At 58.3% G+C, this 26,241-nt stretch overlaps 9 protein-coding genes and 1 non-coding gene across 10 annotated transcripts; 4 read left to right on the plus strand and 6 right to left on the minus strand.

Annotated features, from left to right (window-relative positions):
* Window positions 1–83: 83 nt before the first annotated feature.
* Window positions 84–3,687, plus strand: BJ171DRAFT_629323 (male sterility protein-domain-containing protein; the record flags this gene model as incomplete). Its single annotated transcript, XM_053115592.1, has 9 exons — window positions 84–409; window positions 546–718; window positions 859–871; window positions 989–1,067; window positions 1,142–1,291; window positions 1,363–1,539; window positions 1,609–1,937; window positions 2,042–3,384; window positions 3,512–3,687. Coding segments are annotated over exons 1-9 (2,679 nt in total), but the record flags the coding sequence as incomplete, so codon positions are not given.
* Window positions 3,688–4,674: 987 nt separating this feature from the next.
* Window positions 4,675–6,611, plus strand: BJ171DRAFT_444913 (kinase-like domain-containing protein). The gene is made up of 2 exons (XM_053108159.1): window positions 4,675–5,654; window positions 5,844–6,611. The coding sequence occupies exons 1-2, from the start codon at window positions 4,802–4,804 to the stop codon at window positions 6,440–6,442; spliced, it is 1,452 nt and encodes a 483-aa protein (XP_052964062.1). The 5' UTR covers window positions 4,675–4,801; the 3' UTR covers window positions 6,443–6,611.
* Window positions 6,612–9,318, minus strand: BJ171DRAFT_516126 (bub2 protein). Its single transcript, XM_053112014.1, has 6 exons — window positions 8,539–9,318; window positions 8,163–8,400; window positions 7,764–7,948; window positions 7,563–7,653; window positions 7,224–7,371; window positions 6,612–6,868 (listed from the first exon to the last, which is right to left on the minus strand). The coding sequence occupies exons 1-6, from the start codon at window positions 8,833–8,835 to the stop codon at window positions 6,682–6,684; spliced, it is 1,146 nt and encodes a 381-aa protein (XP_052964063.1). The 5' UTR covers window positions 8,836–9,318; the 3' UTR covers window positions 6,612–6,681.
* An 867-nt stretch (window positions 9,319–10,185) lies between these two features.
* On the plus strand, window positions 10,186–10,921 carry BJ171DRAFT_477077 (uncharacterized protein; the record flags this gene model as incomplete). Its single annotated transcript, XM_053108862.1, has 2 exons — window positions 10,186–10,689; window positions 10,841–10,921. The coding sequence occupies 2 exons, from the start codon at window positions 10,186–10,188 to the stop codon at window positions 10,919–10,921; spliced, it is 585 nt and encodes a 194-aa protein (XP_052964064.1).
* A 460-nt stretch (window positions 10,922–11,381) lies between these two features.
* On the minus strand, window positions 11,382–12,553 carry BJ171DRAFT_584632 (Mpv17/PMP22 family protein; the record flags this gene model as incomplete). Its single annotated transcript, XM_053114311.1, has 5 exons — window positions 11,382–11,430; window positions 11,582–11,706; window positions 11,862–11,986; window positions 12,093–12,159; window positions 12,368–12,553. 5 exons carry the CDS (start codon window positions 12,551–12,553, stop codon window positions 11,382–11,384), a joined length of 552 nt encoding a protein of 183 aa, XP_052964065.1.
* A 1,720-nt stretch (window positions 12,554–14,273) lies between these two features.
* On the minus strand, window positions 14,274–15,925 carry BJ171DRAFT_570026 (HPP family-domain-containing protein). The gene is made up of 2 exons (XM_053113604.1): window positions 15,072–15,925; window positions 14,274–14,861 (listed from the first exon to the last, which is right to left on the minus strand). Exons 1-2 carry the CDS (start codon window positions 15,642–15,644, stop codon window positions 14,664–14,666), a joined length of 771 nt encoding a protein of 256 aa, XP_052964066.1. The 5' UTR covers window positions 15,645–15,925; the 3' UTR covers window positions 14,274–14,663.
* Window positions 15,926–16,279: 354 nt separating this feature from the next.
* On the minus strand, window positions 16,280–16,350 carry BJ171DRAFT_t231. The gene has a single exon. It is a non-coding gene; the product is annotated as a tRNA-Gly (tRNA).
* A 603-nt stretch (window positions 16,351–16,953) lies between these two features.
* BJ171DRAFT_193738 (uncharacterized protein) lies at window positions 16,954–19,135 on the plus strand. The gene is made up of 3 exons (XM_053106203.1): window positions 16,954–17,240; window positions 17,358–17,548; window positions 17,872–19,135. The coding sequence occupies exons 1-3, from the start codon at window positions 17,090–17,092 to the stop codon at window positions 18,973–18,975; spliced, it is 1,446 nt and encodes a 481-aa protein (XP_052964067.1). The 5' UTR covers window positions 16,954–17,089; the 3' UTR covers window positions 18,976–19,135.
* Window positions 19,136–20,168: 1,033 nt separating this feature from the next.
* Window positions 20,169–24,476, minus strand: BJ171DRAFT_193758 (uncharacterized protein). Its single transcript, XM_053106204.1, has 7 exons — window positions 23,910–24,476; window positions 23,499–23,680; window positions 22,769–23,274; window positions 21,353–22,611; window positions 20,976–21,112; window positions 20,610–20,752; window positions 20,169–20,438 (listed from the first exon to the last, which is right to left on the minus strand). The coding sequence occupies exons 1-7, from the start codon at window positions 24,282–24,284 to the stop codon at window positions 20,311–20,313; spliced, it is 2,730 nt and encodes a 909-aa protein (XP_052964068.1). The 5' UTR covers window positions 24,285–24,476; the 3' UTR covers window positions 20,169–20,310.
* Window positions 24,434–25,078, minus strand: BJ171DRAFT_584636 (uncharacterized protein; the record flags this gene model as incomplete). Its single annotated transcript, XM_053114312.1, has 2 exons — window positions 24,434–24,477; window positions 24,646–25,078. 2 exons carry the CDS (start codon window positions 25,076–25,078, stop codon window positions 24,434–24,436), a joined length of 477 nt encoding a protein of 158 aa, XP_052964069.1.
* Between the last annotated feature and the right edge of the window lie 1,163 nt (window positions 25,079–26,241).

The following is a 26,241-nucleotide window of genomic DNA, read 5'->3' on the forward strand; positions in this document are numbered from 1 at the left end:
CGGCTTGTTGGCCACCCGATTCGAACCAGACACGACATTCCCCACAACAACGGCGCCTTCAGCTTTCGCCCCTTTGCCCCTCGCCCCTTGGCTCCTTGCCATCTGCCTGTCCCTGTTCCTCGCCGACAGCATCCCGCTGCCGTTGTCTCTCCTGCCGGCTTGGCTCCGATATGGTCATCAGCACCCACGACTCGGACGACATACTCGGCATCGAGGTCCAGCCCATCGAGTCGATGGAGGAGGATGCCGAGATGGTCGAGGTGTCCGCAGTCGAGCCCGAACCTGTTCAGCCCGAACCAGCTCTGCCCGCCGACCCCTTCGACCCTTGGGTCCATCCGGTCGAAGCCTTCATCCGGATGGCCCGCGACGAGCCCGATGCCCTCTGCATCAACACCTATGAGAGCGGCGAGTCCGTGCGCTACTCATACCGCGATGTGTGGAAACATGCATACTCAATCGCCCAGGGAGTCGACAGAGTGGGAGACTGGCCCACGATCGACAAAGCCGGGGACTGACACACTCTCGACCACCATGGCACCCAACAGACACTCGGTCAAGTACATCCTTCACCACTACACCAAGCCTGGCCGCACCATAGGAGTAACGTTGGTGGACGGCGGCACTTTCCCGATGCTCAGCGAGGTCCCTGCTCCATCGCTCGAGCTCTGTGAGCCACTCGACGACTTTGTCACCATCCAGTGCACCTCGGGAACGACAGGTATGTGGAATAGTCGGGAAGAACGGCAGAGCATGATGTCGGATGGTGGACAGCTTGGGGCGTGACATGAAGCAAGAGGTTGTGCTGACGATGCATGTGCAATCCATAACTCTGCTTCCTGCATCCCGTCGCTCATACAGGCATCCCCAAATCGTGAGTTATCCTGTGGATTCTATCCTGTGTCGCACCTGATGCTTTCTCACATTCCCAAAGTGATCACATCACCACTCGTTGACTGAATCCATTTGTGTTTGATGTTGATGATTGCAGTTTCAAGTTTGCACACACCGGAGCCATCACCATTCGAACTGCGATCAATATTTTGAAGGGGAGAATCGGCTTGTTCCAAGTGAGGTTCAAAACATAGATTATTGTGCGTATTTGACTTGAGCTTGGTCGATACTGATATATATCGACACTCAGCTCCCATCGTTTGTGGCCACATCAAGTATTTTCCTCAGTGCAATGAACCTTGGAGGATCTGTGTGGTTTCCAAAGGCGACATTCAATACCATTGAGAAAGCCCAGATCATTGCGCGAATACTGGATGAAGCTGTGGCCCATGTGTATCTGGTCAGTGACACATCGCAGCACTTTTCGATATTCGACCTCCGCCAATGAATCATACTCACATGCTTTCGCAGACTACCTCGTTCATGAAACTTGTCATCAGCACCGCCGCTTCCCGGAACCCGAACGCCAAATGGATGGAAGTTAAGCGCGTTGCATTAGGCTCCGAAATTGTTCCAATGAGTGTCCTTCACCGCACAAGGATATACTTTCCAAATGCACATCTTATATCTGGATATGGATCGAGTGAGGTACCGTTTTTACTTGTCTCATTGTATCATCACTCAGTTGGGCGATCACTTAACATAATCATTTATCAGACTGGAGCTGTTGGAGCATATTCCTATTTGCATATTACAGCCAACAGCCCCATTCCAGAGAAATTGGTCTGCAAGCTGGCTAAGCCTGGGGTGCGCTGCCTCCTCTTTGACGAGGAGGGCAATATCGTTGATCAAAATGTCTCCAACAGCGGGATCCTGGTCTTTGCCGTCGACCCCGACCATCCCGTCCGCAACCACCCCGACTTTGTCAACGCCGATCCAAACGACAGACTGGCCTCCTTTGGCTTCCTCAGCGACGGCTCGCCCCGAGTCTGCACCATGGACTGGGTCGAGATGGTCAGCGAGAACGAATTTACTGTCGTTGGAAGGTGAGTGCGATGTCCCTGTATCCACCGAGTGGTCTGTGCCCTCCTTCCACTAGTCCTCCACCAATCCATCCCACACCCCGATCCAACATGTTTCACACACCCAGATTCGACCAGAAGATCAAGGTCAACGGTGTCTATGTCGACCTGAACCATCTCGAGGCCCTGGTCGTCCAGCACCTGAGCCACACCATCGCCGACTGTGCGTTTGTCCAGACCTCCGAGAAGAAGATTGTGATGCTGTATGTTCTCCAGGCCCGCCCCACGACCCGCACCGAGCCCAGCGACATCATCCGGATGACCCAGGATCTGCTTGCACTCGTCAACGTCTCCAAGGTGCCGATCCACAAATGTTTCCAACTCGACGAGATCCCCATGACCGAGATTGGCAAGCGCGACCTCAAGAAGATCAAGTGGATCGCCGAGAACAACGATCTGCACCAAGGATCCGTTGTGTATCCCCGTCTCGCCCCCAGCGAGGCCCCGCTGTTTCGCATCGCGGCTGCAATCTCCAGCCTCGGCAGCCAGCTCCTCGGGATTCCCTCTCTCGACGGCCGCAACTACAGCATCAGCGGGGCTGGGTTTGACTCGCTGAGTGTTGGCCGCCTGGCCCTCGCAATCAAGGAAGAGTACGATGTCGAGATCTCGCCGATGATGCTGCTCTCGAACGGCCTGACGCCCCTCGATGTCGCCCAGCTGGTGATTGATCTCCAAGGCAACCACCCGCTGATGCCACCGACAGTCGACCTCGACCAGGAGGCCGCCCGGCTCGACGATGCGAGTGTGACGGCCGAGGGTCTCCCTCCACTTGTCTTTCCCGAGTCGCCTCGCGGCATCGTCCTGACGGGGGCCACTGGCTTCCTCGGATCGTTCCTGCTGTACGAGCTGGCTGCCAAGTTCCCTGCTGCCAGGATCTACTGTCTGGTCCGAGCCGCGAGCGACCAGGCTGCCGTCGACCGCATCTTTGAGACAGCCAGGAAGCTGATCCTCAACCCGCAGCAGACGCACTACCTCGTGAACAATGTCAAGCCGCGACTCGTTGGTGTCTGCGGCGATCTGTCGCTCGACCAGTGGGGACTGACCAACAAGCGATGGAAGAAGATCGGCAAGGAGACCGACATGGTTGTGCACTGCGGCGCCGAGGTGCACTGGCTCGACGACTATGAGGCGCTCAAGGGGCCGAATGTCCTGGGCACGGCGACGGCCCTGCGGCTGGCCACGACCCACCACCTGAAGCCGCTGCACTTCATCTCGGCGGTCGGGGCGATTCCCATGGCACGGGGTGCAAGGACGCCGCTCGAGGAGAGGGTGTATTCCAACTGGAGCGTCTCTGGCGGGTATGCACAGACCAAGTGGGTCTCTGAGCAGCTGATCAACAAGGCACGATCGAGGGGAGTGCCTGCGACGATCATCCGACCATCGCTGATTGCAAGCGACAGTGTCTATGGAGGTGAGTCACTGGGTGTAATATGGCAATGTGGTGTGGTGGTGTGGTGGTGTGGTGGTGTGGTGGTGGTGCAGCAGCTCATCTCGGCTCACTCTCACTCTCGCTCTCACTCTCACTCTCACTCTCTCAGTGTGCCACTCGGACGACTACATCTGGCAGTACATCAAGGGGTGCATCCGCATCGGGATCGCTCCCTCCAATGCCACCCCCGTGACCATCACCATGAATCCAGTCGACCATGTCGCCAAGGTGGTCGCTGCGATCGCAGCCTCCGAGGTGGCCCTGCCCAAGTTTGTGTTCCACATCAGCGACCCAGAGCGCAGGTGAGATGAGCGAGCCGAGTGGCAAGCAGACAGGGAAGGCAGCAGGATGAGTGCCATTCCTCGGCAGTCACGCACTCACCCACACCACCATCCCACACATCCTGTCCCTCGGCCCACCTCGCAGCGTCGTCACCGAAACTCGACTCTTTGAGATCGTCAATGCCTATGGCTGGCCCGTCATGTTCGAGACCCGCGAGCGATTCAAGGCCCTGCTTTACCGACCGTCGCTGCCCAACGGCTCGTCGATGCTGACGCTCATGCATCTGATCCTGAGCATGTCCTTCCTGGTCGACAACACCAACACCCGGTCGATCTATTCGGCCCTCGGTTCCCAGGCCGGGAGGATCGCCGGGCGGGGGCTGCTGTACCTGACCCACATCGGGTATCTGCCACCTCCTCCGAACCCTCCGTCGCCGCTGAGACCCGAGGAGCACCCGCGGCCCAACATCTTCCGTCCCGACACCCACAACTAGCTCGGTGGTGGAGGTCACTGCATGTTTGGCAGTGCCATTCATGGTGCATCCCATGCACAGCCATGGTCCTCCACTTGCGCGCGGTGCTTCACATCTCCCTGACACACATTCCTGATCTATCGCTTCGGAGTCAGTGCACGATATCCAGTGCTTGCCGATGTGTCCCACTCTCACCCCATCCACATACCCCGATGTCGCCCCAGTCGCCCTGTCGGCAATTGGCTGTCTGTCCTGGTCAATATCACAGCTCTCTTGGATTCTCCATGCGACTCCTCCATCTGGTGTCAGTGCTGATTGCGAGTACTTGTGGACAGAGACAGGGCTGCTGATGCAACAGAGTGATTGGTTCGATATTTTTCGCGATCTTCTCATGCAACTGGCCGTGGCGCAGGTCGGACAAGCTGTGGCGAGGCATCTGGATTCCCACGTGACGCTCCCTCTCCCATCTATTTTTGGACGGCCAGGTTCTCCGTTGCGCTTCTGCTTCTCTGCTCCTCTGTTCCTCTGTTCCTCTGTTCCTCTGTTCCTCTGTTCCTCTGTTCCTTCCAGAGCCGTCCGCTTGCCGGTCCTTCCTGGCTGTCTGCTGTGTGCCCGTTGTCTTCGCCAAAGCATTAACCTCCATCCATGGCCAACCATAGCTGGGCTGTGTCGCAAGATGACCTGAAGGACATGTCTCCTCGCCCCGTCGCCAAAGGCGGCTTTGGCGAGCTCTACACGGCAAAGTTCAACGAGGCCGACGTTGCCGTCAAGATGCTCCTGTGTGGCTATACCGATCGAGAGTTCCGTGAGTTTGCTCGTGAAGTCAACGCCTGGAGCCGCCTCAACCACCCCAATTTGCTGCCCCTGCTTGGTGCGGGCCACATCGTCGACAAGCCAATCGTTGTCACTCCTTGGGTGAAGATGGGCAACCTCCGCAGCTATGTCTCCGATCCCGAGAACCCGCGCTCCCTGGAAGAAAAGCTTCGGCTCATGTACGAGACCGCCGCCGGAATGGCCTACCTCCACACCTCGGGCATCATCCACGGCGACCTGAAGCCAGCCAATATTCTCATCGATAGCGGCGGTCGTGTTATGATATCCGACTTTGGCATGCACCGCACCAAGCACAGGTCGGCCTCTGCGATTGTCTTCCGCCCGCAGTCCATGAACAACTCTCTCGATTTCATGGCCCCCGAGATGCTGGACGACGACGAGCCGATGGGCTCGTCCAAAAAGACCGACATTTATGCCTTTGGCATCACCTTCTACGAGACCCTGAAGGACGGTAACCGTGTCTGGGTCAACGAGAACGGCAGCCTTATGAAGTCCCGAGCGATTGAAAGGGAAATCTGCACTGGCAATCGCCCAAGACGATTCGATGGCATCCCCGACGATATCTGGAACTTGATCGAGCGGTGCTGGAGCCAGACCCCGAGAGACCGCCCACGGTTCAGCACCATTCTGACCGATCTCCAGACCTATCGAAACCGCAACGTCGGTAAGGACCATTTCAGCTTGTTTCCCCCCCCTCCTCATACTCCAGAGTATCTGCTCGTGCTTCTGTCCCGCTCCACTGTCGATGTTGTGCTTATTTTCGCTGTGCGTTTTATTGACGCCACCGCACTGGCGTATCCATTGACACTGCGCCCACTGACTTGCGGGGTGTGCTTTTGTGTGTGGAATACAGAGGTAGGAGCTCGCACACCGAACGCCGTCATCAAGCCCAGATTCCGAAGACGACCCTCGACCGAGCTACCCCCGCTGGACCGAACCAAGAACTGGCGAATCCTCGAGAACGGCCTCAACATCGAAGGCATCTGCCGAAACACGCAATGCGAGGCCTTCAACGAATGGGTCATCCTCAAGCTGGGATTCAAAGACTTTGATCCCTTCAACGAAGAGCACGTGCGCAATCTCCCTCCCTGTCCCATGTGCACCCAGTTTGTCAAGCCCCTGTTGGCGGTGTTTTCGCACTGCCTCTGGAGATTCAATGGCCATAAGCCAGATGTCGATGCCGTCGGCAGCGACTGGAAGGAAGTCGAGGAGGACTATGTCGCCTTCAAGGACGGCAACGAGCCGTCCCACTTTGCTCAATGGAAGGAGCTCCTGCTCGAAGTCATCTCGGCCGACAACAGTGAGGACGGAGATTGTGCCATTTGCTTCGAACGAGAAGGCCCCAAGCCCATGCTTGTCTGCGGACATCGCTTCCACACCGGCTGCCTTGAGATGTGGGAGATGCGATCGAACGTCTGCCCGTGTTGTCGGCAGCCCATTGCACACGCCTGAGCGGCGACTGTGCTGCAGGTTGACACTGCGTACTGATCGTGGTCGCAAACAACACTGGAACACCACTCTCTCTCCTCTGTTTTCAATCCGATATTCTTCCTGCCCTTCCTTCTTTTTCTCCCAGATTCTGAATATATTCTCCGCCGTGGCTATCTGCTAAACCTTCAGTTGCAGCTCTGCCGCGCAGAAATGGTCGCCGCAATCTGGCCTGGCCTCGAATGCAGATTCGGATCTCCGGCTCACCAGCCCAGCTCTTTCTCCTCTTCCTCCAGCTCTGGAATCATCTGCTCATATATGGTGGCATCGTATGGGTGTCGAGCCAGCCAGTCGTACAGGTCGTCGGGCAGCTGCGGGACAAGCGCGATCGTGATGGCACTGATCTCCTTGGCGTTGAGGGGTGGAAGCGTCCGAAGGAGCGATCCGGGACTGTCGACCGAAACCGAGACGGGGACGGGTAAAAGGTGCATGTGAGCCGGAGCGTATCCCAAATCGCTCATTATTGCAATGGGCTGAGTCGGACGAGTTGGACGAGGGTCTCGGTGTCGTACTGCTCGGACGTTTCATTGTGGCCGCCTAGAGCGATGTGCCATTTTGTGGCAACGGAGGATGGGACCATGGACCAGCCCACTTTGGCCTCGCTGGCTCCATATCCATTTGGTGTGTTCAAGGCATCAACTCGGCGCGGATGCCCCAAAGCAGGCTCTAACAGTACCCCAAGCCCAAGTCCAAGCCCAAGCTCAAGCCCGAGCGATCGCAGCTGCCCTCACAGACATACACCCACCTCGGTCGACTCAGGAGCTTGGTCCGCATCATCATAAGCTGGGCGACAATGCAAAGGATATTCAAATGAACCCCGTAGGCCAGAAGAAAATCCCAGAGCTTGAGCAGCTCGCTCAGCGGCGGAGTGCATGCACATAACGTGAGCACCGCTGTGGCCGACCGCGACGGCAAACAGGTCAGCCAAGGCATATGCTGATGCGGCCAGGCAGCCAGCAGAGGAGCAGTCCAGGGAGGCAAGAACTTCAATCTCGTCCAGTACCCGCAACGAGTCGCGATATATCGGATGGATATCCGCCGTGAACGCCGTCCCTCACAAACGCCCCCCCCCAACAACACTCACATGGAAAGGCGTACACCGTCGCTTCGACCTTCTTGCGCTTCAAATGGCTGTAGAGCTCGGGATCCAGGATTTTGAGGCATTGCTCCAGGAGCTTCGCGCCGCCCAGAAAGAGGATATGGACATCCAATGTGAATCAGGACCAGCCAGTTCACGGTCAAGCGGGCGGATCAGCACCACGAGCCCGGAAATGAGACGACTCACCTTGACACCGCAGTGAACCCCTTCCATCGCCGGTTGCACATACAATGGACACACATGCTGGATAAACTGGGCGTAGGCGTGGAAGGCATCAAGCTCGGGCATACAGTAGAGAAATGGAGCCATGAGTACGTTCATGCCCTGGACATATGAAAACTTGAGGTTGAGGAGACGGTGGGTGGGAAGCTCTGGCTCGGACGGAGAGGTGTGTGCAAGCCGCAACGAGGCGACGATATACAGTCGTCAGCACAGCGCACTACCATAATGTATTGCTCGATCGTGGTGACATTGGTTCGGACCAACACTACACCAGCAAGACACTGTGGCGACCAGATCTCGTCGGTATCGCATCTCTCTCGGATCACGGCCAGCATCAGCGCGGCAGTATACAGATATACCAACCTTTGACCTTCCAAACAAAGGCGTTGAGCGCTCGAGAGAGCATGTTTTCCTGCACCCGCTTGGTGAACTTTCGGTCCGTTGCCATGGTTCGAAAGGTGTCGTTCTTGATCTTGTCGTAGACGTCACAGGGGCCCTTGTCGATGAGGCGCGAGTAGTCCTTGGCCGAGAGAGAGTACACCCCGAGGAGACATTTCCAGACACGGCCCTTGAGCGAGCAGCCATGCTGGGGAGTGGGATCCTGCAATTCCGTATGATGCCCGCGCACGAGCCCCACCCCATCCAAGAGAATTTAGCGTCTTTCGTTTCCTCTGCATTGAGTCGGCAGAGTCCCGCGACACTCCTCCCAGATCGACAGTGCATCTCCGATAGAACTCACATCCGAGTTGTCGGGCATGCCGTTCATGACGACCAGCATCCTCAGCTTCTTGAGAGACTCGCGCAGCTCCCGATCGGTCGAGTTGCGGCTGTTGAGAATGCTTTCATACTTTGCTCTGAGCGAGTCGTGAGAAATTGGCCGGCCGGTCAGGGAAGTAGGTGCAGCGGATGATGTAGCCGACGATGCAGATGCGACCGAGACCGACGATGACAGGGCTGGCGATTTTTGGAACAGAGCGGCGTCCAGGGAGTAGCTCAGGCCGGAGGACGACAGCGCGGACGAGTTTGTATGGCTCATACTGACAGAGCGCCGTTGGGTAGGGAGATAGGGCTTGCCAGCTTTGGGAGCCTGGAAGGCTGGTCGCACTTGAGCCGGGGAAGCACCGGGCGACTGGCTCTGGAGTGGATGAGGAGCAGATGCCGACGACTTGAGACTCGCCGAGGCACCCGCTTCCGAGCTGGAGCCTTCATGAACTGAGGAGGGCTGTCGAAGGGACGCATCGAGAGGAACGACTGAACGCGCGTCGTTGGATTCGGCAGCGCGGCCAGAAGGATGCTGAGCGGCCAGACTCAAACCAACGGCATCCTTGCGCGTAGAAGCGGATGGAGGGCCATGCGATGCAGCCGCGAGCAGCGACGAGGAGGATCGGCTGGGCTTGAGGGTGCGGGAAGGCGCCGTTGCTGGAGGATTCTGGGAGATTCCTGGTCGGAGAGCGGGTTTACGGGTTGAGGCCGATGCAGGCGGGGCCGACGAAGGCTTGGGCGTCGGGGTCGATGTTGGAGCGCGGGCGCTGGAGAGCGAGGTGGAAGGATTCCATCCGGCCTTGATCTTTGTGGCTGGCGAGATGCGGGGCGAAGCCGAGCGAGGGATGTTTGAAGGCAGGCATGGGCTCGAGCGGTTGGGCATGGACCCGAGGGAGGCGTGGGAAGCAAACGAATCGGTGCTGGTGGCGCCTGGTTTGCGTGCGGGTTTCTTTGAGGCAACCGGCTGAGCCGAGACTGAGGCAGCGGCTGGATTTGTGGCGTCTTTTGCAACAGATCTGGGTTTGGTTGGATGGGGGTCGGTCTCCTTGGAGGCAGATGGTCCCGAGGCGGCGCGAGATTTGTGGGGCAGAGGCTTCATGATGGGCGTGGGAAGGGAAGGAAGAGGCAAGAGCAACGCGGTGCGATAGATGTGATAGGTGCGATAGATGTGATTAGTGATGGATGCGATGGATGTGATGGACGTGATTAGTGGTGGATGCGATTAGTAGTGGATGTGATAGGTGCGATGGATGCGATGGATGCGATGGATGCCATGGAGTTGAAGTGGGAATCTGGTGGGCGTGATGGTTTGACGCGACGATGCCACGTGGGGCAGGACGCGACACGTGATACTGTTTGTGATACGGGGAGTGGCACGGCGCCACGTGGACCGCGTCTGCAGCCATGAAGGCCACACACACACAGCTCGACGCGCACACAGACAGCGCAGCACGTGCGCTGCACAGCCACAACACACACACACGCCCTTGGTCGTTCGCCTTTCGTCGTTGGTCGATGGTCGTTTTGGGCGTTCTTTGCCTTCGCCTCATCTCGCCAAATCCTTCTCGTCTTTCTCAAGTCCTTCTCAAGTCCTTCCCCTCCGTCTCGGCCCTGCTTATCCGCCATGCTCCCCAAGGCTCTGCTGCTTGCCGCCCTCGCCTCGCTGGCTGCTGCCCAGTCGGACTCGGACTACACCTTCTTTGCCGGCGTGCGCTACGACAACTCCACCGGCTGCCGGGCCGCCGTCGCCCAGGCCGAGGTCGACTATCCCGTCCTCAAGTCCATGCATGCCCTCTTCTTCTCGACCCCCAAGAGCATCTGCGACAACCTCGACGCCGTCGTCTCTGCCTCCGACAGTGTTGCCCACAACTGCGTCCAGACCTGGTCCGACAACCAGGGCCGCGGCGCCTGGCAGCAGTCTGCCATCTACTCGATCTGGTCCAACCGCAACGCCGCCCAGGCCTCCTGCGCCATCGACCAGAATGACACTTCAAAGTTCTGCATCGAGAGCGTCTGGATCGCTCAGATCGACTCGCCCAGAAACGACGTCCCGGAGCGCCTCTGCAGTGCCTGCCAAAAGTCGTGGTGGACCTCGTTCAACCTGAATGCCACCATCTACCCCCATACCGTATGTAGCTGCTCTTCCTCTCGATCGCTGGTTCGTGCTGGTTCGTGCTGGCTGGTTATTCATCCTTCCCTCTATCCATGGCAACATCCCAACAACCGCGGGGAAACGCTCTTCTCCGACTGTGTCTCTCGGACGGAACCGCCTCGGGCAGTACTACTGGTCCCTCAACGACATCCCCCACTACCTCGACCGCATCAAGTCCGTCTGCGGTGCCAACTTTTTCGACAACTAGAGTCCCTGCTCGACCTTGCTGATTCTTGGGCCCAGCCAAACACTGTATATCTGTCGTTTTTTTGTTGTTTTGTTGTTTTGGTCTTTCATGCGTGGCGGATGGTGCCCCTGCTGCCGTCGCCCTTCAGCCCTTGCCCTGTTCTGCCGTGTCCTGACTTATCCCGTTGGTTGCCGATTCGCTTGACCTTTTCGCCCATGGATATGCGTTTGCGTCGTCTAGCCCCTTGGAATGTACCCCTGAGCCGTATCCCCCTCCCACACATTATCGTTGCTCTTGCAGCACTTGAATTGTGTTCGTCCTGGGCCGCACTCTCTTCCCCCTCCCTTGCTCCTCGTAGATCCTGCTTTCGTCGAATAAAACGTAACGGCTTGTTTTGTTTCTTGGATTCTCCATTCGTAACAAATACATCCGCCAGGGAGTTTGGGGTGTGGAGATGCAGCTCCGTCCTTCGCGAACTCGCCTACTCAACATGAACCTTCCGTGGCTGCGCCGAGGCATACGAAAGATAGCTGTACATGAACGCATTTGGGGTTGGGGGGGAGGAGCATGAGCAAGTGGCCGGCGCTTCAAATATCGATCCGGACCGCACACGGAGCATTTCCTCACGGAATAGTTGCGCAAGTGTTGCCCAATTCTCTTGCTTCTCGACCCCGGCATTACCTGTTCCATCCGAGCGCTACGGTGTTCACAAAGAGTAGCTGGTAGTTGACTGGGATGAGGTAAAAGTTGATGCACTGCACCGCCGGCCACAGCTTGTAGTTGTTGACCAGGGCCGAGGGATAGGTCTTGCAAAGTTTGCCGGCGAAGGTGGTAGTGATGGTGGTGATAGTGGTGGTGATGGTGATGGTGGTGGTGGTGTCAAACAGAGGACTGGCATCGGCATCGGTGCTCACCGCCCACCAACATCGGTATTCGTGCTGGTCATTGCGGATCCTCATACCTCTTTGAGCTTTTGCCAGGTCTCCGCCAGGGACTTGCCCTCCATCGTGGACATTGCCGTGAAGAAGACACCGATGAACGATGGTGCAAAGAGCCCTTGGTCCATGGCCACCCTGGCGGTCATGGCTATGAAGGTGCGAGAGTGTCAGCGAACACAATCGATGCCGTATCCCCAGCATATTCACCAAACATCGGGATGGCAGGGGACGCCCATCCTCCCTGAGAGCCTCACCTGCGGCCTTGTTCTCGAACTTGATGAACCGAGCCAGAAAGCGATACCAGTAGGCACAGGCTGGTCCCTGGTGCCGAGGAGGCGAAGGGCCATTGATCAAAGCGCATGGATCGATGTATTAGCCTTGGAAGGAATGCACATAACCGATTATTCAAGCCGCTGCGTCGTCTGGTTTTCTGTATCCAGATCAACCATCGCATCCAGCAAAGTCGACACTCCGCAGCGAACGGCCCATCGATCTCTCCAGATCATGAGCTCCCTCCGGCTGGCCTTACCGCTACTGCAGTTCCATAGAGCGTGAGCCTCAGGGTTCGGATGGCATCGTGGCTCGGTAAACCCCGGCGCTCAACTGCCTGCTGTGCAATCACATCGCCCGAGCCAAAGAGGATTCCCGTCGAGATCGCTTGGGTGAGATAGGGTCGGGCGACGAGCATACCGTCGTACCATTTGAGAAAGCCCATCGCGATTATCGAACAGGAGCGAATAGTGCTGTTGATGTTGCTGTTGTATATTAAGATCGGATGAGGTTCAAATGCAACAGCGGCGATGATCGATGGACAAGCGAAGCGGAACGGCGTCGCTGATCAGGGAAAACCCCCGGGCGGCGAGGAGGGGCGGCAACAACCCAATGCCAAACAACAGGCGGTGTATCTCCAGGCTGGATCCCTATCTGATCTGATGCTTTTCTCTCTTCCGGGCCCAGCCGAGACCGAGTCCGACCCCTCAGTTCCAGCCAAGCAAATCGGCCGTCATCATCACTGAATGCAGCTCAATCTCTTGAGTGTGCCCGCACAGGTCCGATGTGCACCGGCCGACTGAACTTCGCCCCCGCCCCGTCTCACGCACATATTCAAGTGGACCAGGCAGGAGTTCGAAAGAGAGGGAATGGATGGGGTGCCATAGCCCATGATCAAGAATGGCCGCTCTCGCTCGGGGCAAGCCGCATCCGTCTCTCGGCTGCCTCGGCGAGTATCTCGCGCATGCTTCGTTGAGACTCGGCAGTCGACGGCGGGTTCGGGCTTGAGCCTGCCGGGTGTTCCCAGCCATCCAAGTATCAGCGGGCAGGATTCGTCATGCGACGGATAAAAGAAGAATTGCCATGGATGAGATGTGGTATGCGGGCCAAGTGGGCGTCGTACCCAAGGAGAAAGTCTCTGCTTGCTCTTTCATGGCACACAATCAAACGGGACCGACCGAGTCTATGGCCTCCAAGTGGCATTGCCTGGTTTGGTGGTGTCGGCGATATCAAAGGTGTCGATGTCGCCCGTTCCGCTTCTCTGCTGCGTTGGGGCTGGACGATCCCGGGCGTTGATCGGTGCTGTGGTTGGTTGACAGCAAGGCCACTTCATTGCCACGACCGACGTCAGTGTCGCTGCTCAAGGATCCAGCGGACTTCCACCTCTTTCTTGAGCCGATTGTTTCGATGGGCATCGTTTTTTTCTCACTGACACGGACAAACGCTTACGTTGCTGCTAACGATGGTGATGGTGATGGCAATGGCGATGGCAGCTGGTTGATCGGCACAGCGAATGGCGGCGTCGACTCTGTGGAGGATGCGCCTGTCGCAGCATACAAGAAACGGAGGTCCGAGCCGAGACGTCCAGTCAGACCAGGCATTACAACAGTAGGGCAGCCTCTCGTACAATCTTGCATCTAAGCAGATCCATTCCCGTCGATCGCGGCAGACACCACCCGATATCGGACTGGTGATCCGCGATCAAGCTGCGGGCAACATCGGCAGCGAGCGATGACTTTGGGATATATATCCTCAGCCCGAATGTCGCTCGGGGGACGAGATGTGTCTCTGCCTCCGACCCATTGTCAGAGATTGCTGATCGGCACTGCCTTCGCTACGAGACTATCGGCAGCAAGCCGTTTTCTGGCTCGGCTGCAGCGGAAGCTCGGCCAGCCACCTACCACGCCGGCGCTGGGTTTGTGATCTGGATCCTCGGCCGCTCGTCCTGGGCATATCCAGAACACTTGATGTGATTGCGAGCTGGAGGGGAAGGAGACTCGCCTGGTCGACAAGCAGACGCCGATGCCGAAACCCAGGAAAAGCCGCCAAGCTCCTCTGGGCTGCGGCGTCACTTCGCCACGGGGACAACTGGGTGGAAACGCGCCACCGCACCGCATCGCATCGCATCGCATCGCACCGCATCGCATCGCATCGCACCGCATCGCATCGCATCGTCGCCGTTGGGGTTTGTGGTGGAAGATGCGGATGGAGCAAAGGGATGGTGGGCGTCCAACCCAGCCGGCAGCCGCTTGAATACAGCATGATCGATGGGGCAGGCAGGCCGGACCGAGCCGGGCCGAGAACGACGTCATCTTGGGGAAAGGTCCAGAGACGGTTTCGGTTGCTGCTCCGCCACCGCCTTCTGTCCCGACGCTTCTATTCACTCCACCAGATTGGCGTGAATCCATTCTGATTGCGCAGCGATATATTGTTCCAGCGGGCTGGACGGAACTGATCTCTATGGTCTGTGTGTGGTGGTGGTGGTGGTGATGGTGGTGATGGTGGGAGCAGTGTCCAATAACACAAAAATGCAATCCTCTCTCTCTCTCTGTCCCTCAACAGTAATAGTATTCGGGATAGCGACTGTGTCTAAAGACGTTGTGGAAGAGGAGGGCGAGGACGAAGAGCAAAGCATCGCCGATGAGCACAGGGAAGAACAAAAAGAGCACCGCCGAGGTGCCGCTGGTGAGCGGCGACATGCGGGTGATGTACAGAGCCGTGGCCCCGCCGGGAGGATGGACAGTGCCGGTGAGCTGTAGATCGGACGCCGATCGGGTGGGGAGAGGAAAGAGCGATGGTGTGAGTCGAGGAAGGGTGGAAACGGGAGGCTATTGCGGCTGTTGGGCCGGGCGGGAGTGCCAGATCCAGCCCAATAGTGCCGGACTCGGGTTCGGCAGAGCAAAAAGCGCTGTTGGCTGCACAGGAAGGCATCGTCTGCATAGGAAGGCATCGTCTGCACTCACCATCATCAGCAAAATCGAAATGCCGACGGCTAGACCCGACAGGAGATGGTGGTAGACCGAGTCTGTTCCGGGACCAAAGGCGACGTTGAAGACGATGCCGACGATGCCGGAGATGAGCTGCCCGCCGATCAAGTTGCGAGGCTGGGAAAAGGGGGCATTGGGAGCCGCAAAGAGCAGCACCACCGAGGCACCAAAGGACGGGACCAGGAGCAGAAAGTCCTCGTACTCGCCCATCGAGTTGAGATAGCACATCAGCCAGATCGCCAGGAACGGACCAAAGAAGCACATGATGGCCTTGGTCAAAGTCGGGGACGGAGGCAGGAATTTGAGTCGGGACGGCTCGCCATCGCTGAGGGGCAAGTGCGCTGGCCGCAGTTTGCGGAAGAAGAGCGAGGGCTTGGGAATCAGAAGAGTCGGCAGATGGCTCAGGAAGGAAGGCTTTGGATGGGTCTGGGCCGGCTCAGGATCCTTGTGATCTTTGGATTCCTTGGAGGGCGACTCGGCATGCTCGGACGGGCACAGGTTTTCGAGGCTGCCGATGGCGACGGCGGTGTGGGAGGTCAGGTTGCTCATGGTGACTCTGGCAGTGCTGCTTGGGCGAGACGGAGACGGTCCGTGGCTGCGATTCAGCAAGTCAGCAAATCAGCAAGTCAGCAAATCAGCAAATCAGGCCGAGGTACGCCTTTGGCCCGAGAGGTCCGCGGCGAGAGCGGGTGGGTGAGAAAAGAGGGAGCAGCGCTGGTCAGGCGGGAGGACGAGAGGCAGGCCCGAGTGCACAGGCCACCGGGCGCTATATATCGAGACAGTCGACCCTGCGGATTGGATCGCGAAGGCCAGGCCAATCAGGAAAATTCCGTCCTGCGAGGACCAGCAAGGAGCGGATCAACTGTTCCCAGCGCAGCGAGCAAAGACGCACAACCTGCGTCGGGCAAGCTTGCTGCGGATGGGGTGGTGTGATGGAATGGCAACAAGCGGGCGCAGGCCAGACAGAACAACAAGCAGCCATGGGGAGTCAACACAGAGTTCAGCCGACTCGGTCGTCGCATGAGGAGATTGTCCATTCATGAATTCTTGGTTCAAGTGCATCCCTCAGGCCCGACAGAGCCAGGACCTGAGAGCATGGGAAGAAGTGTCGTGAGAAGTATCGTGAGAATCGTGGAGGAATCGTCGAGGAAAGAGCAGAATGACGACCACAGCGAAAACAAAAGTGCATGGTCCGGGAATCGAACCCGGGTCTGCCGCGTGGCAGGCGGCAATTCTACCACTGGACCAACCATGCGATATCGATGGAACTCGAGATGGAAAACATGACCGTTTCTGGATGAACGACCTGTGCCTCTGTTTCTATTGGCTCCCACGAGTGTGGCGGTGTTTGGGGCGCGCCTCGCCTGCTTTGGGGGTCAGCAGATGGGGGCACTGTCGCACAGATGGCGCCAAGAGCCCCCATCCGCGTCGCGTCTCTGGTGTGTCGGACGCGCCCAAGCCAGGCGGGGACACAGATACAGTCGGCGGGACAGAGTTTTTGTGCCCAGCGTGTGCGACATGTGGCCGTCCTGTGATGCGCTCTGGCCAATGGGCGGCCGGTGGATGGACACGCCACCTCTCCAGCCCACAATTCGCCACGCCACACAGACAGCGGTGCTGGTGCGCAGCGGGGACATTGCTCTGCACAGGGAAAGCTGTGACGGCCCAATCGAGGAGTGAAACAGCCTACAGACACAGCATACAGAAACAGCCACAGGCACAGCATACAGAAACAGCCTACAGACACAGCACGCGTCGCGCCCGCCCCCACGCCCGCCCGGGTCACGGGGCCGCCTCTCTCTCTTCGCTGCCCAACCTCCTTCGGCCGTCCAAGGGGCGCCTGCTCTTCGTTTCTGTCTTTGCATCCATCTGCATCCATCTGCGTCCATCTGCATCCATTGCGTCCGTTGGCATCGGCCTGTCCATTCCTGCACTGTCTTCGCGCTTGCTGCTGGCGGCCCTTTGCTCCCCACCGTCCTACCAAGTTCGACAGGATGCTGCCTTCCTTGGGCGTGCTGCTGTCTTCACCAGCAATGCACACCGCCCTGTCGCTGTTCCTCCTGCTGCTCTCCTTTGCTCTCTCTGCCAACGCCCAGGGCGCTTTCCACGGGAGCGGCGGCGATGATATCCAGCCCGACACCCCGAGTAAGTTCTTGCGCTGTGGCTGCTGCTCGTTGGTGCTGGGTCTGTTTCTGGGCATCGACAGTCCTACTTGTATCGACAACCCTACTTGCATGCTCATCCCCCTGTCCTCTGCTCCAGCATTCAAGCTCACCGTATCACCTGATTCGAGCCTCAATAGCACTTGCTTTGTCGATCCCCGGGGATCATATACCTCTTCTTCAGCCAGCGGCGATGTCTGGATATGGAGCCAGCGCCAATTGAAGGTGCAGTGGGGCTGGCCGTTCACCAACGCTCAGGGCGCCCAGACGTTCATCAACTTTTATTTCCAGGTACTTTCAGACAGCTGGGCACAGGCCCTGTGGAGTTGGCGTGCGTTATCGGCTTTGTACCATGTCGAGGGCAAACACCTTCCTGTTACATCTCCCTTGCTTGGCTCCATGTCTGCTGCCTCCCTGTGGGGATGTCTTCTGCGGCGTGGATACCTCCCCTCAGCTTGCCCTGAGCTCGCCAAGCACCGTCGGTCACCGCCACACTGCTCCCGCCTTTGCCGTGCTTGTTTTGTGATATCCGAGTCCCGCTGGGTCCCGCTGGGTCCCCCGCCCAGTTGCTGATGCCGTCTCGGTCGGCTGTCTCGATTCGCTTCTACTCGCAGTGCTCCCATAACGTCTCCATCCGATGGAACAGCGATCCAATCTCGGCCAGCCTGGTGCTTTATCAGAACACCATTCCGAACCTTGCCCCAAACACCACCTGCATCCTGCTCGGCGAACTTGCTCAGGTCGCCCCGGGCCTCCAGCTCTCCAACCTGAGCTCCCCGGCCCTCCACATTGCCTACCCGAACGATTATTGCCCGCCTCCACCCCCGCCGTTCTCCCTCCCGCTCTGGGCTACCCTCACGATCATCGGCTCCGTGGTCGTCTTGGCCCTCGGTACTTCCGTCATAATCTACGTGAGGCAGAAGCGGCGCAAGTATGATCTTGAGCGAGGCAAGCAGTGGGTCTTTGGGCCACACTCTCCCGAATCCGTCCGCGAGCGAAAGCGCCAGAGAAATGTCTTCCGTCGCGCTCTGCGCACCATCCAGCCTTCGTCAAAGCCCAGCGACGACTCCACCACGACCATCCAAACGTACTCGCAGCCCCACCAGACAACCAACCCCCAGCAGCGCCAGATCTTGATCGAGGGCGCGCCTCCACACGGCACCGGCGGCTCGTCGAAATGGATTGCTCCGGAGGAGTGCGGCCGCGAGTTTGTCGTCGTCATTGCGCACCAGGCCCAGGACGAGACCGAGCTGGATGTCCAACGCGGCGACGTCGTTTCCACGCTGCAGTACTTTGAAGATGGATGGGTCCAGGTAAAGCTGAAGCGGCGACCACCTCCGGCACAGCCTTTGCAGCCCAGCCAAGGTCCAAACCAGCCTGACCTGTTCAAGGAGCGCCGAAAGTTCACCTTCAGCCTGGGTGATGCTCTGAAGTTCCTTCGCCCTAAGCCCAAGGTCCAGGATACCGGCCTGGTCCCATACCACTGCCTGATGCTGCGCGGACTCCCATCTGCGGCATTCAAGAAGCCCAAGAAGCCCAAGAAGAAGCCCACAGCCTCGCCTCCCCCTGTGGTCGGCGTCGTTTACGATGTCCCCATCCCATCAAAACCAAAGCCTCATCCAGATGACAGCATCCCGGACTCGGCATGCCAAATCGATACGACGTCTTCGTCTGCGGGCGGCTCGGACAGCTCCCGCCGCATATCTGTGGAGGCATGATCGTCATGCCCACTGAGCCGCTTACCGGCCCGGTCGTCTTGGCCGCCACGATAGCGGGTGGATGGATCGATTTGTGGAGCTGTGTTGTATTCATTCCGCCCCTGGCAACCCTGCATGACCGTTTGCACAGCCAAGCCCGCCGAGCCCATTGGTCGTGCCATTGGCCGTGGCGTCTTTTCCTCTTGTTGTCTTTCGATCATCTCTGGATCTAGATATCAACCTTCTCATTGCAGGGCCTGTGCCGAGGGATGCCGCCATCGCCAGCGGTTTGGCCTATTGGCCTGTTCCTTTCAGCACAGACAACTCCTGCCACCAACAACTATGGTTTCGCTCCTTCTCGCTTGCGCCTCAACTGCCTGATTTGATTTGACCTTCGTTTCTTCGGGCCCCTCGTCTTTCTGCTTGTATGCTCTTGACTTGCTCTCTTCCTATCGATCCATCCAAGCTCTTGTATCCCTTCGTGCCTCAAAGTCTTTTCTTTCTTGTATGCCTGTCTGTCTGTCTGTCTGTCTGTCTGTCTGTCGGTCGGTCGGTCCATCAACCTGTCGCTCCGTCTCCATGCGCGGCCTGTAATTTCGATCATGTTTCTGCGACCGAATACAGCGTTCACGAAATGAAACTGGGAATGCCCTTCCAGCAATACTTTCCAGGGCGCGAGTACACCCACACGCACCACCCATTAGTGCGTGCTAGTCGACTGTAACAACGGAGAAGGGGGGGGGAAAGCAAATTCCCAAGGATTCACTGAACTTCTCAAGGGATCGGTTTATTTCTCTTTGGACGCAGGCTCTCCCGTCTACACGGACAATCGGTTGCTTTGGAAAGGAAGGGCGTCCCGATTCAATCTGAATGAAAAAAAGAGGACCCGAGTGGACACGCTCCGCTCCGCTCATTTGCCCGTCGACCGTCGGCCCCTGAGCCATTGCAAATTAGCGACTATCGCCTCGCTTTGGCTCAGACATTGCAGCACCTTCGGCGTTGGCTGTGAAAAAGGGGGGAAACTGAAGGACAGAGATGGCCGATGCGGCACCGGACAAGAAGGCCCTTCATGACGCTGAGACCCAAGACTGTACTCAAAGCACCACACCACACCCACGTCACACAGATCATACACATCGCATCCCATACATCACATTCTATCACCTCAGATCGCATCGCATCACATTGCATCGCATCATAGGACATTGCGTCGTGTCCCGCTGCACCGTGCTATGCGACGTATCTGTCCGGCTGTCCAAGATCCAACGGAGACGGGTGCATTGATCGACCGGCTGGACCAACCATCGGTACCGTTTGGCTGTTTGCGGGCGGGCGGGCCCGGCCTTCGAGACCATTCTAAAAGCTGATAAAGTTGAACGCAATGTGGTGCCTCAGCCGGTACTCGTCAATGCACTCGCGGTAGAGGCTCAGGGCATACTGCAGATCCGTGCCGATTGCGAGACTCGTCACTTTTGGAAAGTGTTCTGGTGGATTGATGAAGGTTGTGTCGCCAAGGTCAGAGAAAATCGTCCACCACCTCCCACCTCGACCCGCCTGCCTCAAGTAAGCACAGAGAGATTGCTGCGTCGTTTCCAAAATGCCAGCGACGGCCTCAACTGCGGCCATGCAGTGCAGTGCAGTGTAGCTCAACTCACTTGTCACGGTGGAGATATCGACCGCCTCCTTCTGCTCGATACTCATTTTTAGCGCCTCAAACTTGCGCGTCATATCGCGGTCACCCAGGTCGCTTGGGAAGGCGCATCCGAGCTCGTACTGGATCAGGTCTACGATCCGGTCGCTGCACGAGTTGCACCGGGACCACAACGAAGGGCGCCATTGGCGGATGCCACGTGGCAGGAGGTCGGAGGGTGAGAAAAGGGCAGTGATTTTGCACACCCAGATGCCGCCAAGGACGCAGCTCTGCATCTCTCGGGGCTCTACATACATATGCACATACACATGCACATCGACGAACAGCACCGCCTGCACTCATCCCTTTCCTGCAAGACGGCAGAACTCACCCAAACATCGCCAGCTCGGGGATTGGCTGCCGCAGCACCTGGATACGCTTGCGCATGTATCCCTTTTCCTTTGGCCACGTTTCGATGACGTAATGAGCCAGATCCAAGCTCCGGGTCGTTCGCAGGTTGTCGATTTCCTGGATCGAGGGAGGGATTGCATGTGTCAACAGGAAGAAAAAATCGGAAGGACGGAACAGGCCATAGGAGCGCTGACTCACAGCCATGGCGAGTGCGGGACTGAGGCTGGCCGCAAGCGCAAACAGTCCACAGCCCTTTGCTATTCACTCAGTGCACCTTACCCATGCCCCGCCGAGATGAACATCACAATGCAACACAATCCATCACAATCCAACTCAGTCCAGTCCAGTAATACTCACCACCTGCCAAGCATGAAGCAGGAACAGAATCGATGCGAAAGAGTGGATGCACGACGACTTGCTGTTGTCGCACACTTCGATCTGCTTGCACATTTCCTTGTGCGCACGGAACAGCCGCCGGAACTGCCGGCTACGCTCGTCCTTGTTCAGCTCGCGCCCGGCGCTGCTGCTGTTAGTGTTGTTGGCGGAGGCGCTGGTGGTGTTGCTGGTGGTATTGATGTTGCGGGCGGCGGGGGTGGCAGGGGCGGCGGTGTTGATGTGCTTGGGCTCGGACCTTGGTTTCGGCGACATCACAGCTCCATCTGCACCTGAGCCACTCGGTGGTGTCGGCTGGGCCTTCTGATACTCTGAGAGCGTCATGCGCTTGATGGGCGTCTTGGAATCGCCGACGGGGCTTGCTATCCGACCCGCCAACGACACAGCAGATGAAGCAGCCGCCGCACCTGACGTCTGGCTTGTCGGCGACCTGATCGATCCACCCTGCTCGTCCGTAACGTTGGAAGCCGATCGATCGGAACTCGCGGTAGGTCGAGTGCTGATGGTCGGGATGGCCGATCCGCTGCGTCGTCTAGGCCGCGTACTCGATGCGTGGTCGCGATCGTGCTTGTCGCTGCTGTCGAGCCTATGTCCCTCGGTCTTCACTGACGCACCGGGTGCATCTTTGGCAGCAGACAGAGACGACCGAGCATGGGACTCTGACGCGCCGTGCGATGGCCTTGATCCAGAGGGCTGCTTGACGCTTGGATCCAGCAGCCCTTGTTGCCGCTGAGGGGTATCGGACCGAGCGGATGTCCGTGACGGGCCGTCGCTGGCGGCTGCGGATGCAGGCGTCATCTTGGCCGTCAGTTTCAGCTTTGAAGACTCAGTGGCGCCTGGATCGTCTCTGTGTTTCTTCGAGCCACTGGATCGGCTCGTCGTCTGCGTCTCATGTTTCACCTCGCGAGCGCCGCCAAGGACGCTCGGCCGATCATCAGCATGGTGGTGCTGATGATGGCTTGAGTGCAGCCGAGGTGAGGTGATCTCGGACTTGACGGCAGGATCTTTCCGATCGTGGCCGGTCTCCTTGCGATCGTACGAGCGATCCTTGCGATCATACGAGCGGTCTTTGCGGTCGTACGCAGAGTCCCGTCGATCATGCACGAGTTCCTTGCGGTCGCGTGTGGCTTCCTTGCGCTTTGCGGAGCCGTCCTTTCGGTCCGAGCTCAAGTCTGATTTCTTGGACAGCGTCGCAGCAGACCGAGCATGCCCGGCACTCGATTCTGGTTGTTCAAACAGTAGGGCGAGTCCAAAAAGCGCATTAGAGACCAATACAATAGGAGAAAAGTATGCACCGCATCTGCGACGGTGGCGACAAGATCTATGCAAACCGGATGACACAGCCACAAAACGCCACCAAGCAGACCGCAATCTGCTTACCCTGCTTGATGTTCGCCCGCGAGATCGAGGAGTCCCGCCGAACACGAGATGCCGGCTCCGCCATGCCGATCACCAACAGCTCCTTCGGAACTTGGATGCTCGAGAGATCCGGCAGACTCTGCCACGACAGAATCAGGCTCTCTCGGTCCCCAATCTTCCGGAAGCTGAACGTCGGCTTGGTCGACAGCACAGCCTCCACCTCCGTCTTGACCCCGACCATGGCTGCCGGAGCCGCCGAGGCAATAGAGTGGCTGTCGGCGCCAACGGGGCTGGCGGGCTCGGTCTTGACCTGCGGAGCACTTGACGCCGCGGAGACGACATCGATTTCCATTTTGATGTGCTTGGGCTCTGGTGCAGACGCAGGCGCAGGTTCCGGAACAAGGTCCATAGGTGCTTTTGCCTCGGACGTCGCGGTCTCGAGAGGTGCAGCATCCGAGGCAGGCACGTCGCTCATCAGGACGTCGACGTCGTTCGTATCCATACTGGGGGCGGACGAGTCCACATCCCTGTGGTGTAACGATGAGTGCGGGGAGCATCGGGTTGTTATGGTGCTGGGTTAGCCCAGACCGAGCGTATGCGCAATCGCCATCAGCCACGGCGAGGATGCAACGCCACCCCAATCGAGCTCTCGAAGCAATTCGGTGTACTTGGTGACGGCATTATTTCACCAAAGTTCACGGGGATGCTGGTCCAGTAGTGATGGCGCCCGTCGACACAAACCAGTACATACATGTGAACAAATGCTGCCGGAACGGGGCAAGGCGCCTCAAGAGTCGGCTTCTTGGCAGGTGCAAGTGACCGAAGCTTGTCCATGTCCAGATTCGGCGGTGCTGGGAGGTCCGATATCAGCCTCAGACACTCTGCATACAGCGATTTGAACACGAAGGCGGGGGCTGCTGGATCGACAGTAGTCTAGCGAGGGTGATGCAGCGCGGAGGAGAGGGGTTGGAGTGTCAGTCTGAGAAGGGATCGTGAGACATGGGCTCGGTGGGCTGCCAGAGCCCATCAAAGTGAGAGCCAACAGCGCTTCACTGCGTTCGTATCGGGATGTCCGGCGTTGGCTGGTCAGCGAGCTGGGACGATGTGCATTGCACTGCATGGCGGACCGGATGGGATTGCTGATCTAGGTCGATATGGCTACCTTTTCGGACTCGAATCGATCATCCGACTGCGTGCTCCGGGGAGGATACGACTCGGACCGGACGTTACCCGACAGGGCTGCGTGTTGGCCGCCGTGCCACGAGCGATCGCGGCGTCCGGGCCCCGATGCATCCGTATCGGCCATTCGGTATCTCCGTTTCGACGGCTGTGAGTCGTAAGGGTCCGATCCAGACATGGATGGGTCCCAGTGGTCGACACCATGACGATGCGACCAGCTGTGCGGGTCGACGGAGACTTGGTGTGCAAATCCGAGGTATTGAGCAAGGGTCGAACGGTATGTGTTGGGTCGCAGTTGGAGGAGGGCAGGGCCGATGTCCATCCGTCCAAGGTAGATCGTGGCGAGTGGGTGGTGCATTTCGTTACAGACGACGACAATTCGAGAGCATGTTGAGGGCGACAGGGCCAGTCGGGGCGATGTTCAGGGGAGCACGGAGCGAGCGATGATGGTCAGCCAAAAACCGAGCGTGCAGGCACACAAATCGCACGCTGAGTCCACCAACGGCATTATAGCCCAGCCGGAGCCAAGCCGGAGGCATCGTTCTGGAACTCTGCACGATAGAGGCAACTGCGAGCCGGTGGTGCAGCAGCCAGATTACAAATGCCAGTTGGCTGGCTGCTCCCATTTGGCCGAGGAGCGCTATCTTGGCACAGCCCGAGCAACGGCCCAAGACCGGCGCGGACGAACGCAGCGATAGTCGTGGGGCCCACCGACTTACCACGGGGATCGTGATGGGCATCGGACGGAGCCGGAGCCGGAGCCGAAAACGAAGCCGGCCGCTTCTTGGGTATATATTGCCGCGCAGGCTCGACGTTGGGATCGAGCACACAGCCCTCGACATCGTCTTGCGGAGGACCGAGGAAGAGCTGGTTCTGCTGGCACGATGGGAGCTCTTTATCGCGGGCAGAAAATACGTTGGTGGAGTAGTAGGCCCCGACCTTGGAAAAGAAAGGATAGTTGACATCGGCCAGCGGAGCCGACCAGTCCTGGGATTGCAGCTGCTTGTGGAGGGCCGGATCGGGGATTCCAGTGGTGGCAAAGTCGTCGTCGTCGGACTCGGAAGAGCTGGGAGGATGGGAGGCCAGCGCCTGCGACGACGACTTTTGGGTGCCCAGGGCCGAGGAGGCCGAGAGCACTGACACAGACGACATTATCTCCGGCTACAGCGGGGGCAGGGCCGATGTGGAAGTAGCGGGGAGAATGACGGGCGAGACTGGTGCCGAAGAAGGGGGAGAGGGCCGTTGACGAGACTGAAGGCGGCGGTGTGCTGCAGGTCCAAAAGCAAGCACCACCGGTCGCGGCGATGACGATGGCGGTGACGGTGACGAAATGAAATGGGATGAAATGGGATGAAATGAAATACCAACGGCGGCGACCCGAGCAAGATACCGATGGCGGCAGAGACGAGAGGAATATCGGATGCAGCAGCAGATCAGTACGAGCCGACAACGATGCGGCCCCGCAAAGCAGAGACGAGGAAGAGACAAGGCGCCAGCGGCCCGATGGGAGATGCCGACGACGACGAATCTCGGAGGCAGCCCAACACCAGCCCGGAAGAACAGCGGGTGAGTCGATTGGAGCCAGTTGGCGATGGACAAATCGGGCGGGGGGGGGAGACCGCCTCAGGAGACCTCTGGAGACCTCTGGAGACCAAGGAGAAGGGGAAGCAGACCTGTGCAGCCAGAGAACGGCAAAGCAAAGGAGACAGGACGAGGGCACGCCGATCCCTGAGCAAAAGGCGAAAAAAACGTGTTAGGTCTGGGGGGGGGGAAGCGGCCGATGCAGCCAGACGATGGATCCGGATGACGGGGCGAGGGCGGAGTCCGAGGGAATCCGAGGGAATCCGACAAGCGACCAGGAGGACGAAGGCCCGGAGACGCCCGGGGTCTCGAAGAAGCCGTAGCAGCCGGAAAGCAACTTACGAACAGCTTATGAGCAGCCGGAAAGCAACGGGTAAGCGACTTACGAGCAACCGACGAACGACTGACGAGCGACTGACGAGCGACGGGTAAGATGCCAAAGGTAGTCTCGGCCAGAGGATGAACGGATTTTGCTGTGTTGGCCCACACGAACAAACGGCGGTCAGCTGAGCCGGGGTGGATCCACACACACACCAGGCTGCCGATCGGGGATGGAAGTGCTGATGGTGATGGCGAATGTAATGATGTCGAGTGATGTCGAGTGTGGTGATGTCGAGTGTGGTGATGTCGAGTGTGGTGATGGTGGTGTAGATTGTAATGATGGCGAGTGTGGTGATGGTGGTGCAGAGTGAGTTGATGGGGATATACAGAGCGTTTGGTGTCAACATGTTTGT

The sequence above is a fragment of the Polychytrium aggregatum genome (genome assembly GCF_025602895.1).
Source record: "Polychytrium aggregatum strain JEL109 chromosome Unknown BJ171scaffold_35, whole genome shotgun sequence".
Classification (NCBI taxonomy): Eukaryota; Fungi; Chytridiomycota; class Chytridiomycetes; order Polychytriales; genus Polychytrium; species Polychytrium aggregatum.

Bases quoted from the DNA above. Each gene is read 5' to 3' on its own strand.
- BJ171DRAFT_516126 (XM_053112014.1), bottom strand. From the start codon at position 8,835: ATGAGCCATACAAACTCGTCCGCGCTGTCGTCCTCCGGCCTGAGCTAC. The intron at 7,949-8,162 runs GTTGGTATATCT...CGTCCGAGCCAG, and splicing joins CTTTGTTTGGAAGGTCAAAG to AGCTTCCCACCCACCGTCTC. The intron at 7,654-7,763 runs GTGAGTCGTCTC...GGCGGCGCGAAG, and splicing joins GGGTTCACTGCGGTGTCAAG to CTCCTGGAGCAATGCCTCAA.
- BJ171DRAFT_193738 (XM_053106203.1), top strand. From the start codon at position 17,090: ATGCTGCCTTCCTTGGGCGTGCTGCTGTCTTCACCAGCAATGCACACC. The intron at 17,241-17,357 runs GTAAGTTCTTGC...CCTCTGCTCCAG, and splicing joins TATCCAGCCCGACACCCCGA to CATTCAAGCTCACCGTATCA. The intron at 17,549-17,871 runs GTACTTTCAGAC...TTCTACTCGCAG, and splicing joins TCATCAACTTTTATTTCCAG to TGCTCCCATAACGTCTCCAT.
- BJ171DRAFT_570026 (XM_053113604.1), bottom strand. From the start codon at position 15,644: ATGAGCAACCTGACCTCCCACACCGCCGTCGCCATCGGCAGCCTCGAA. The intron at 14,862-15,071 runs GTGAGTGCAGAC...TCCGATCTACAG, and splicing joins TTTCGATTTTGCTGATGATG to CTCACCGGCACTGTCCATCC.
- BJ171DRAFT_193758 (XM_053106204.1), bottom strand. From the start codon at position 24,284: ATGCACCACCCACTCGCCACGATCTACCTTGGACGGATGGACATCGGC. The intron at 23,275-23,498 runs GTATGTACTGGT...GTTACACCACAG, and splicing joins CCGGCAGCATTTGTTCACAT to GGATGTGGACTCGTCCGCCC. The intron at 22,612-22,768 runs GTAAGCAGATTG...TTGAACAACCAG, and splicing joins GCGGGCGAACATCAAGCAGG to AATCGAGTGCCGGGCATGCT.
- BJ171DRAFT_444913 (XM_053108159.1), top strand. From the start codon at position 4,802: ATGGCCAACCATAGCTGGGCTGTGTCGCAAGATGACCTGAAGGACATG. The intron at 5,655-5,843 runs GTAAGGACCATT...TGTGGAATACAG, and splicing joins CTATCGAAACCGCAACGTCG to AGGTAGGAGCTCGCACACCG.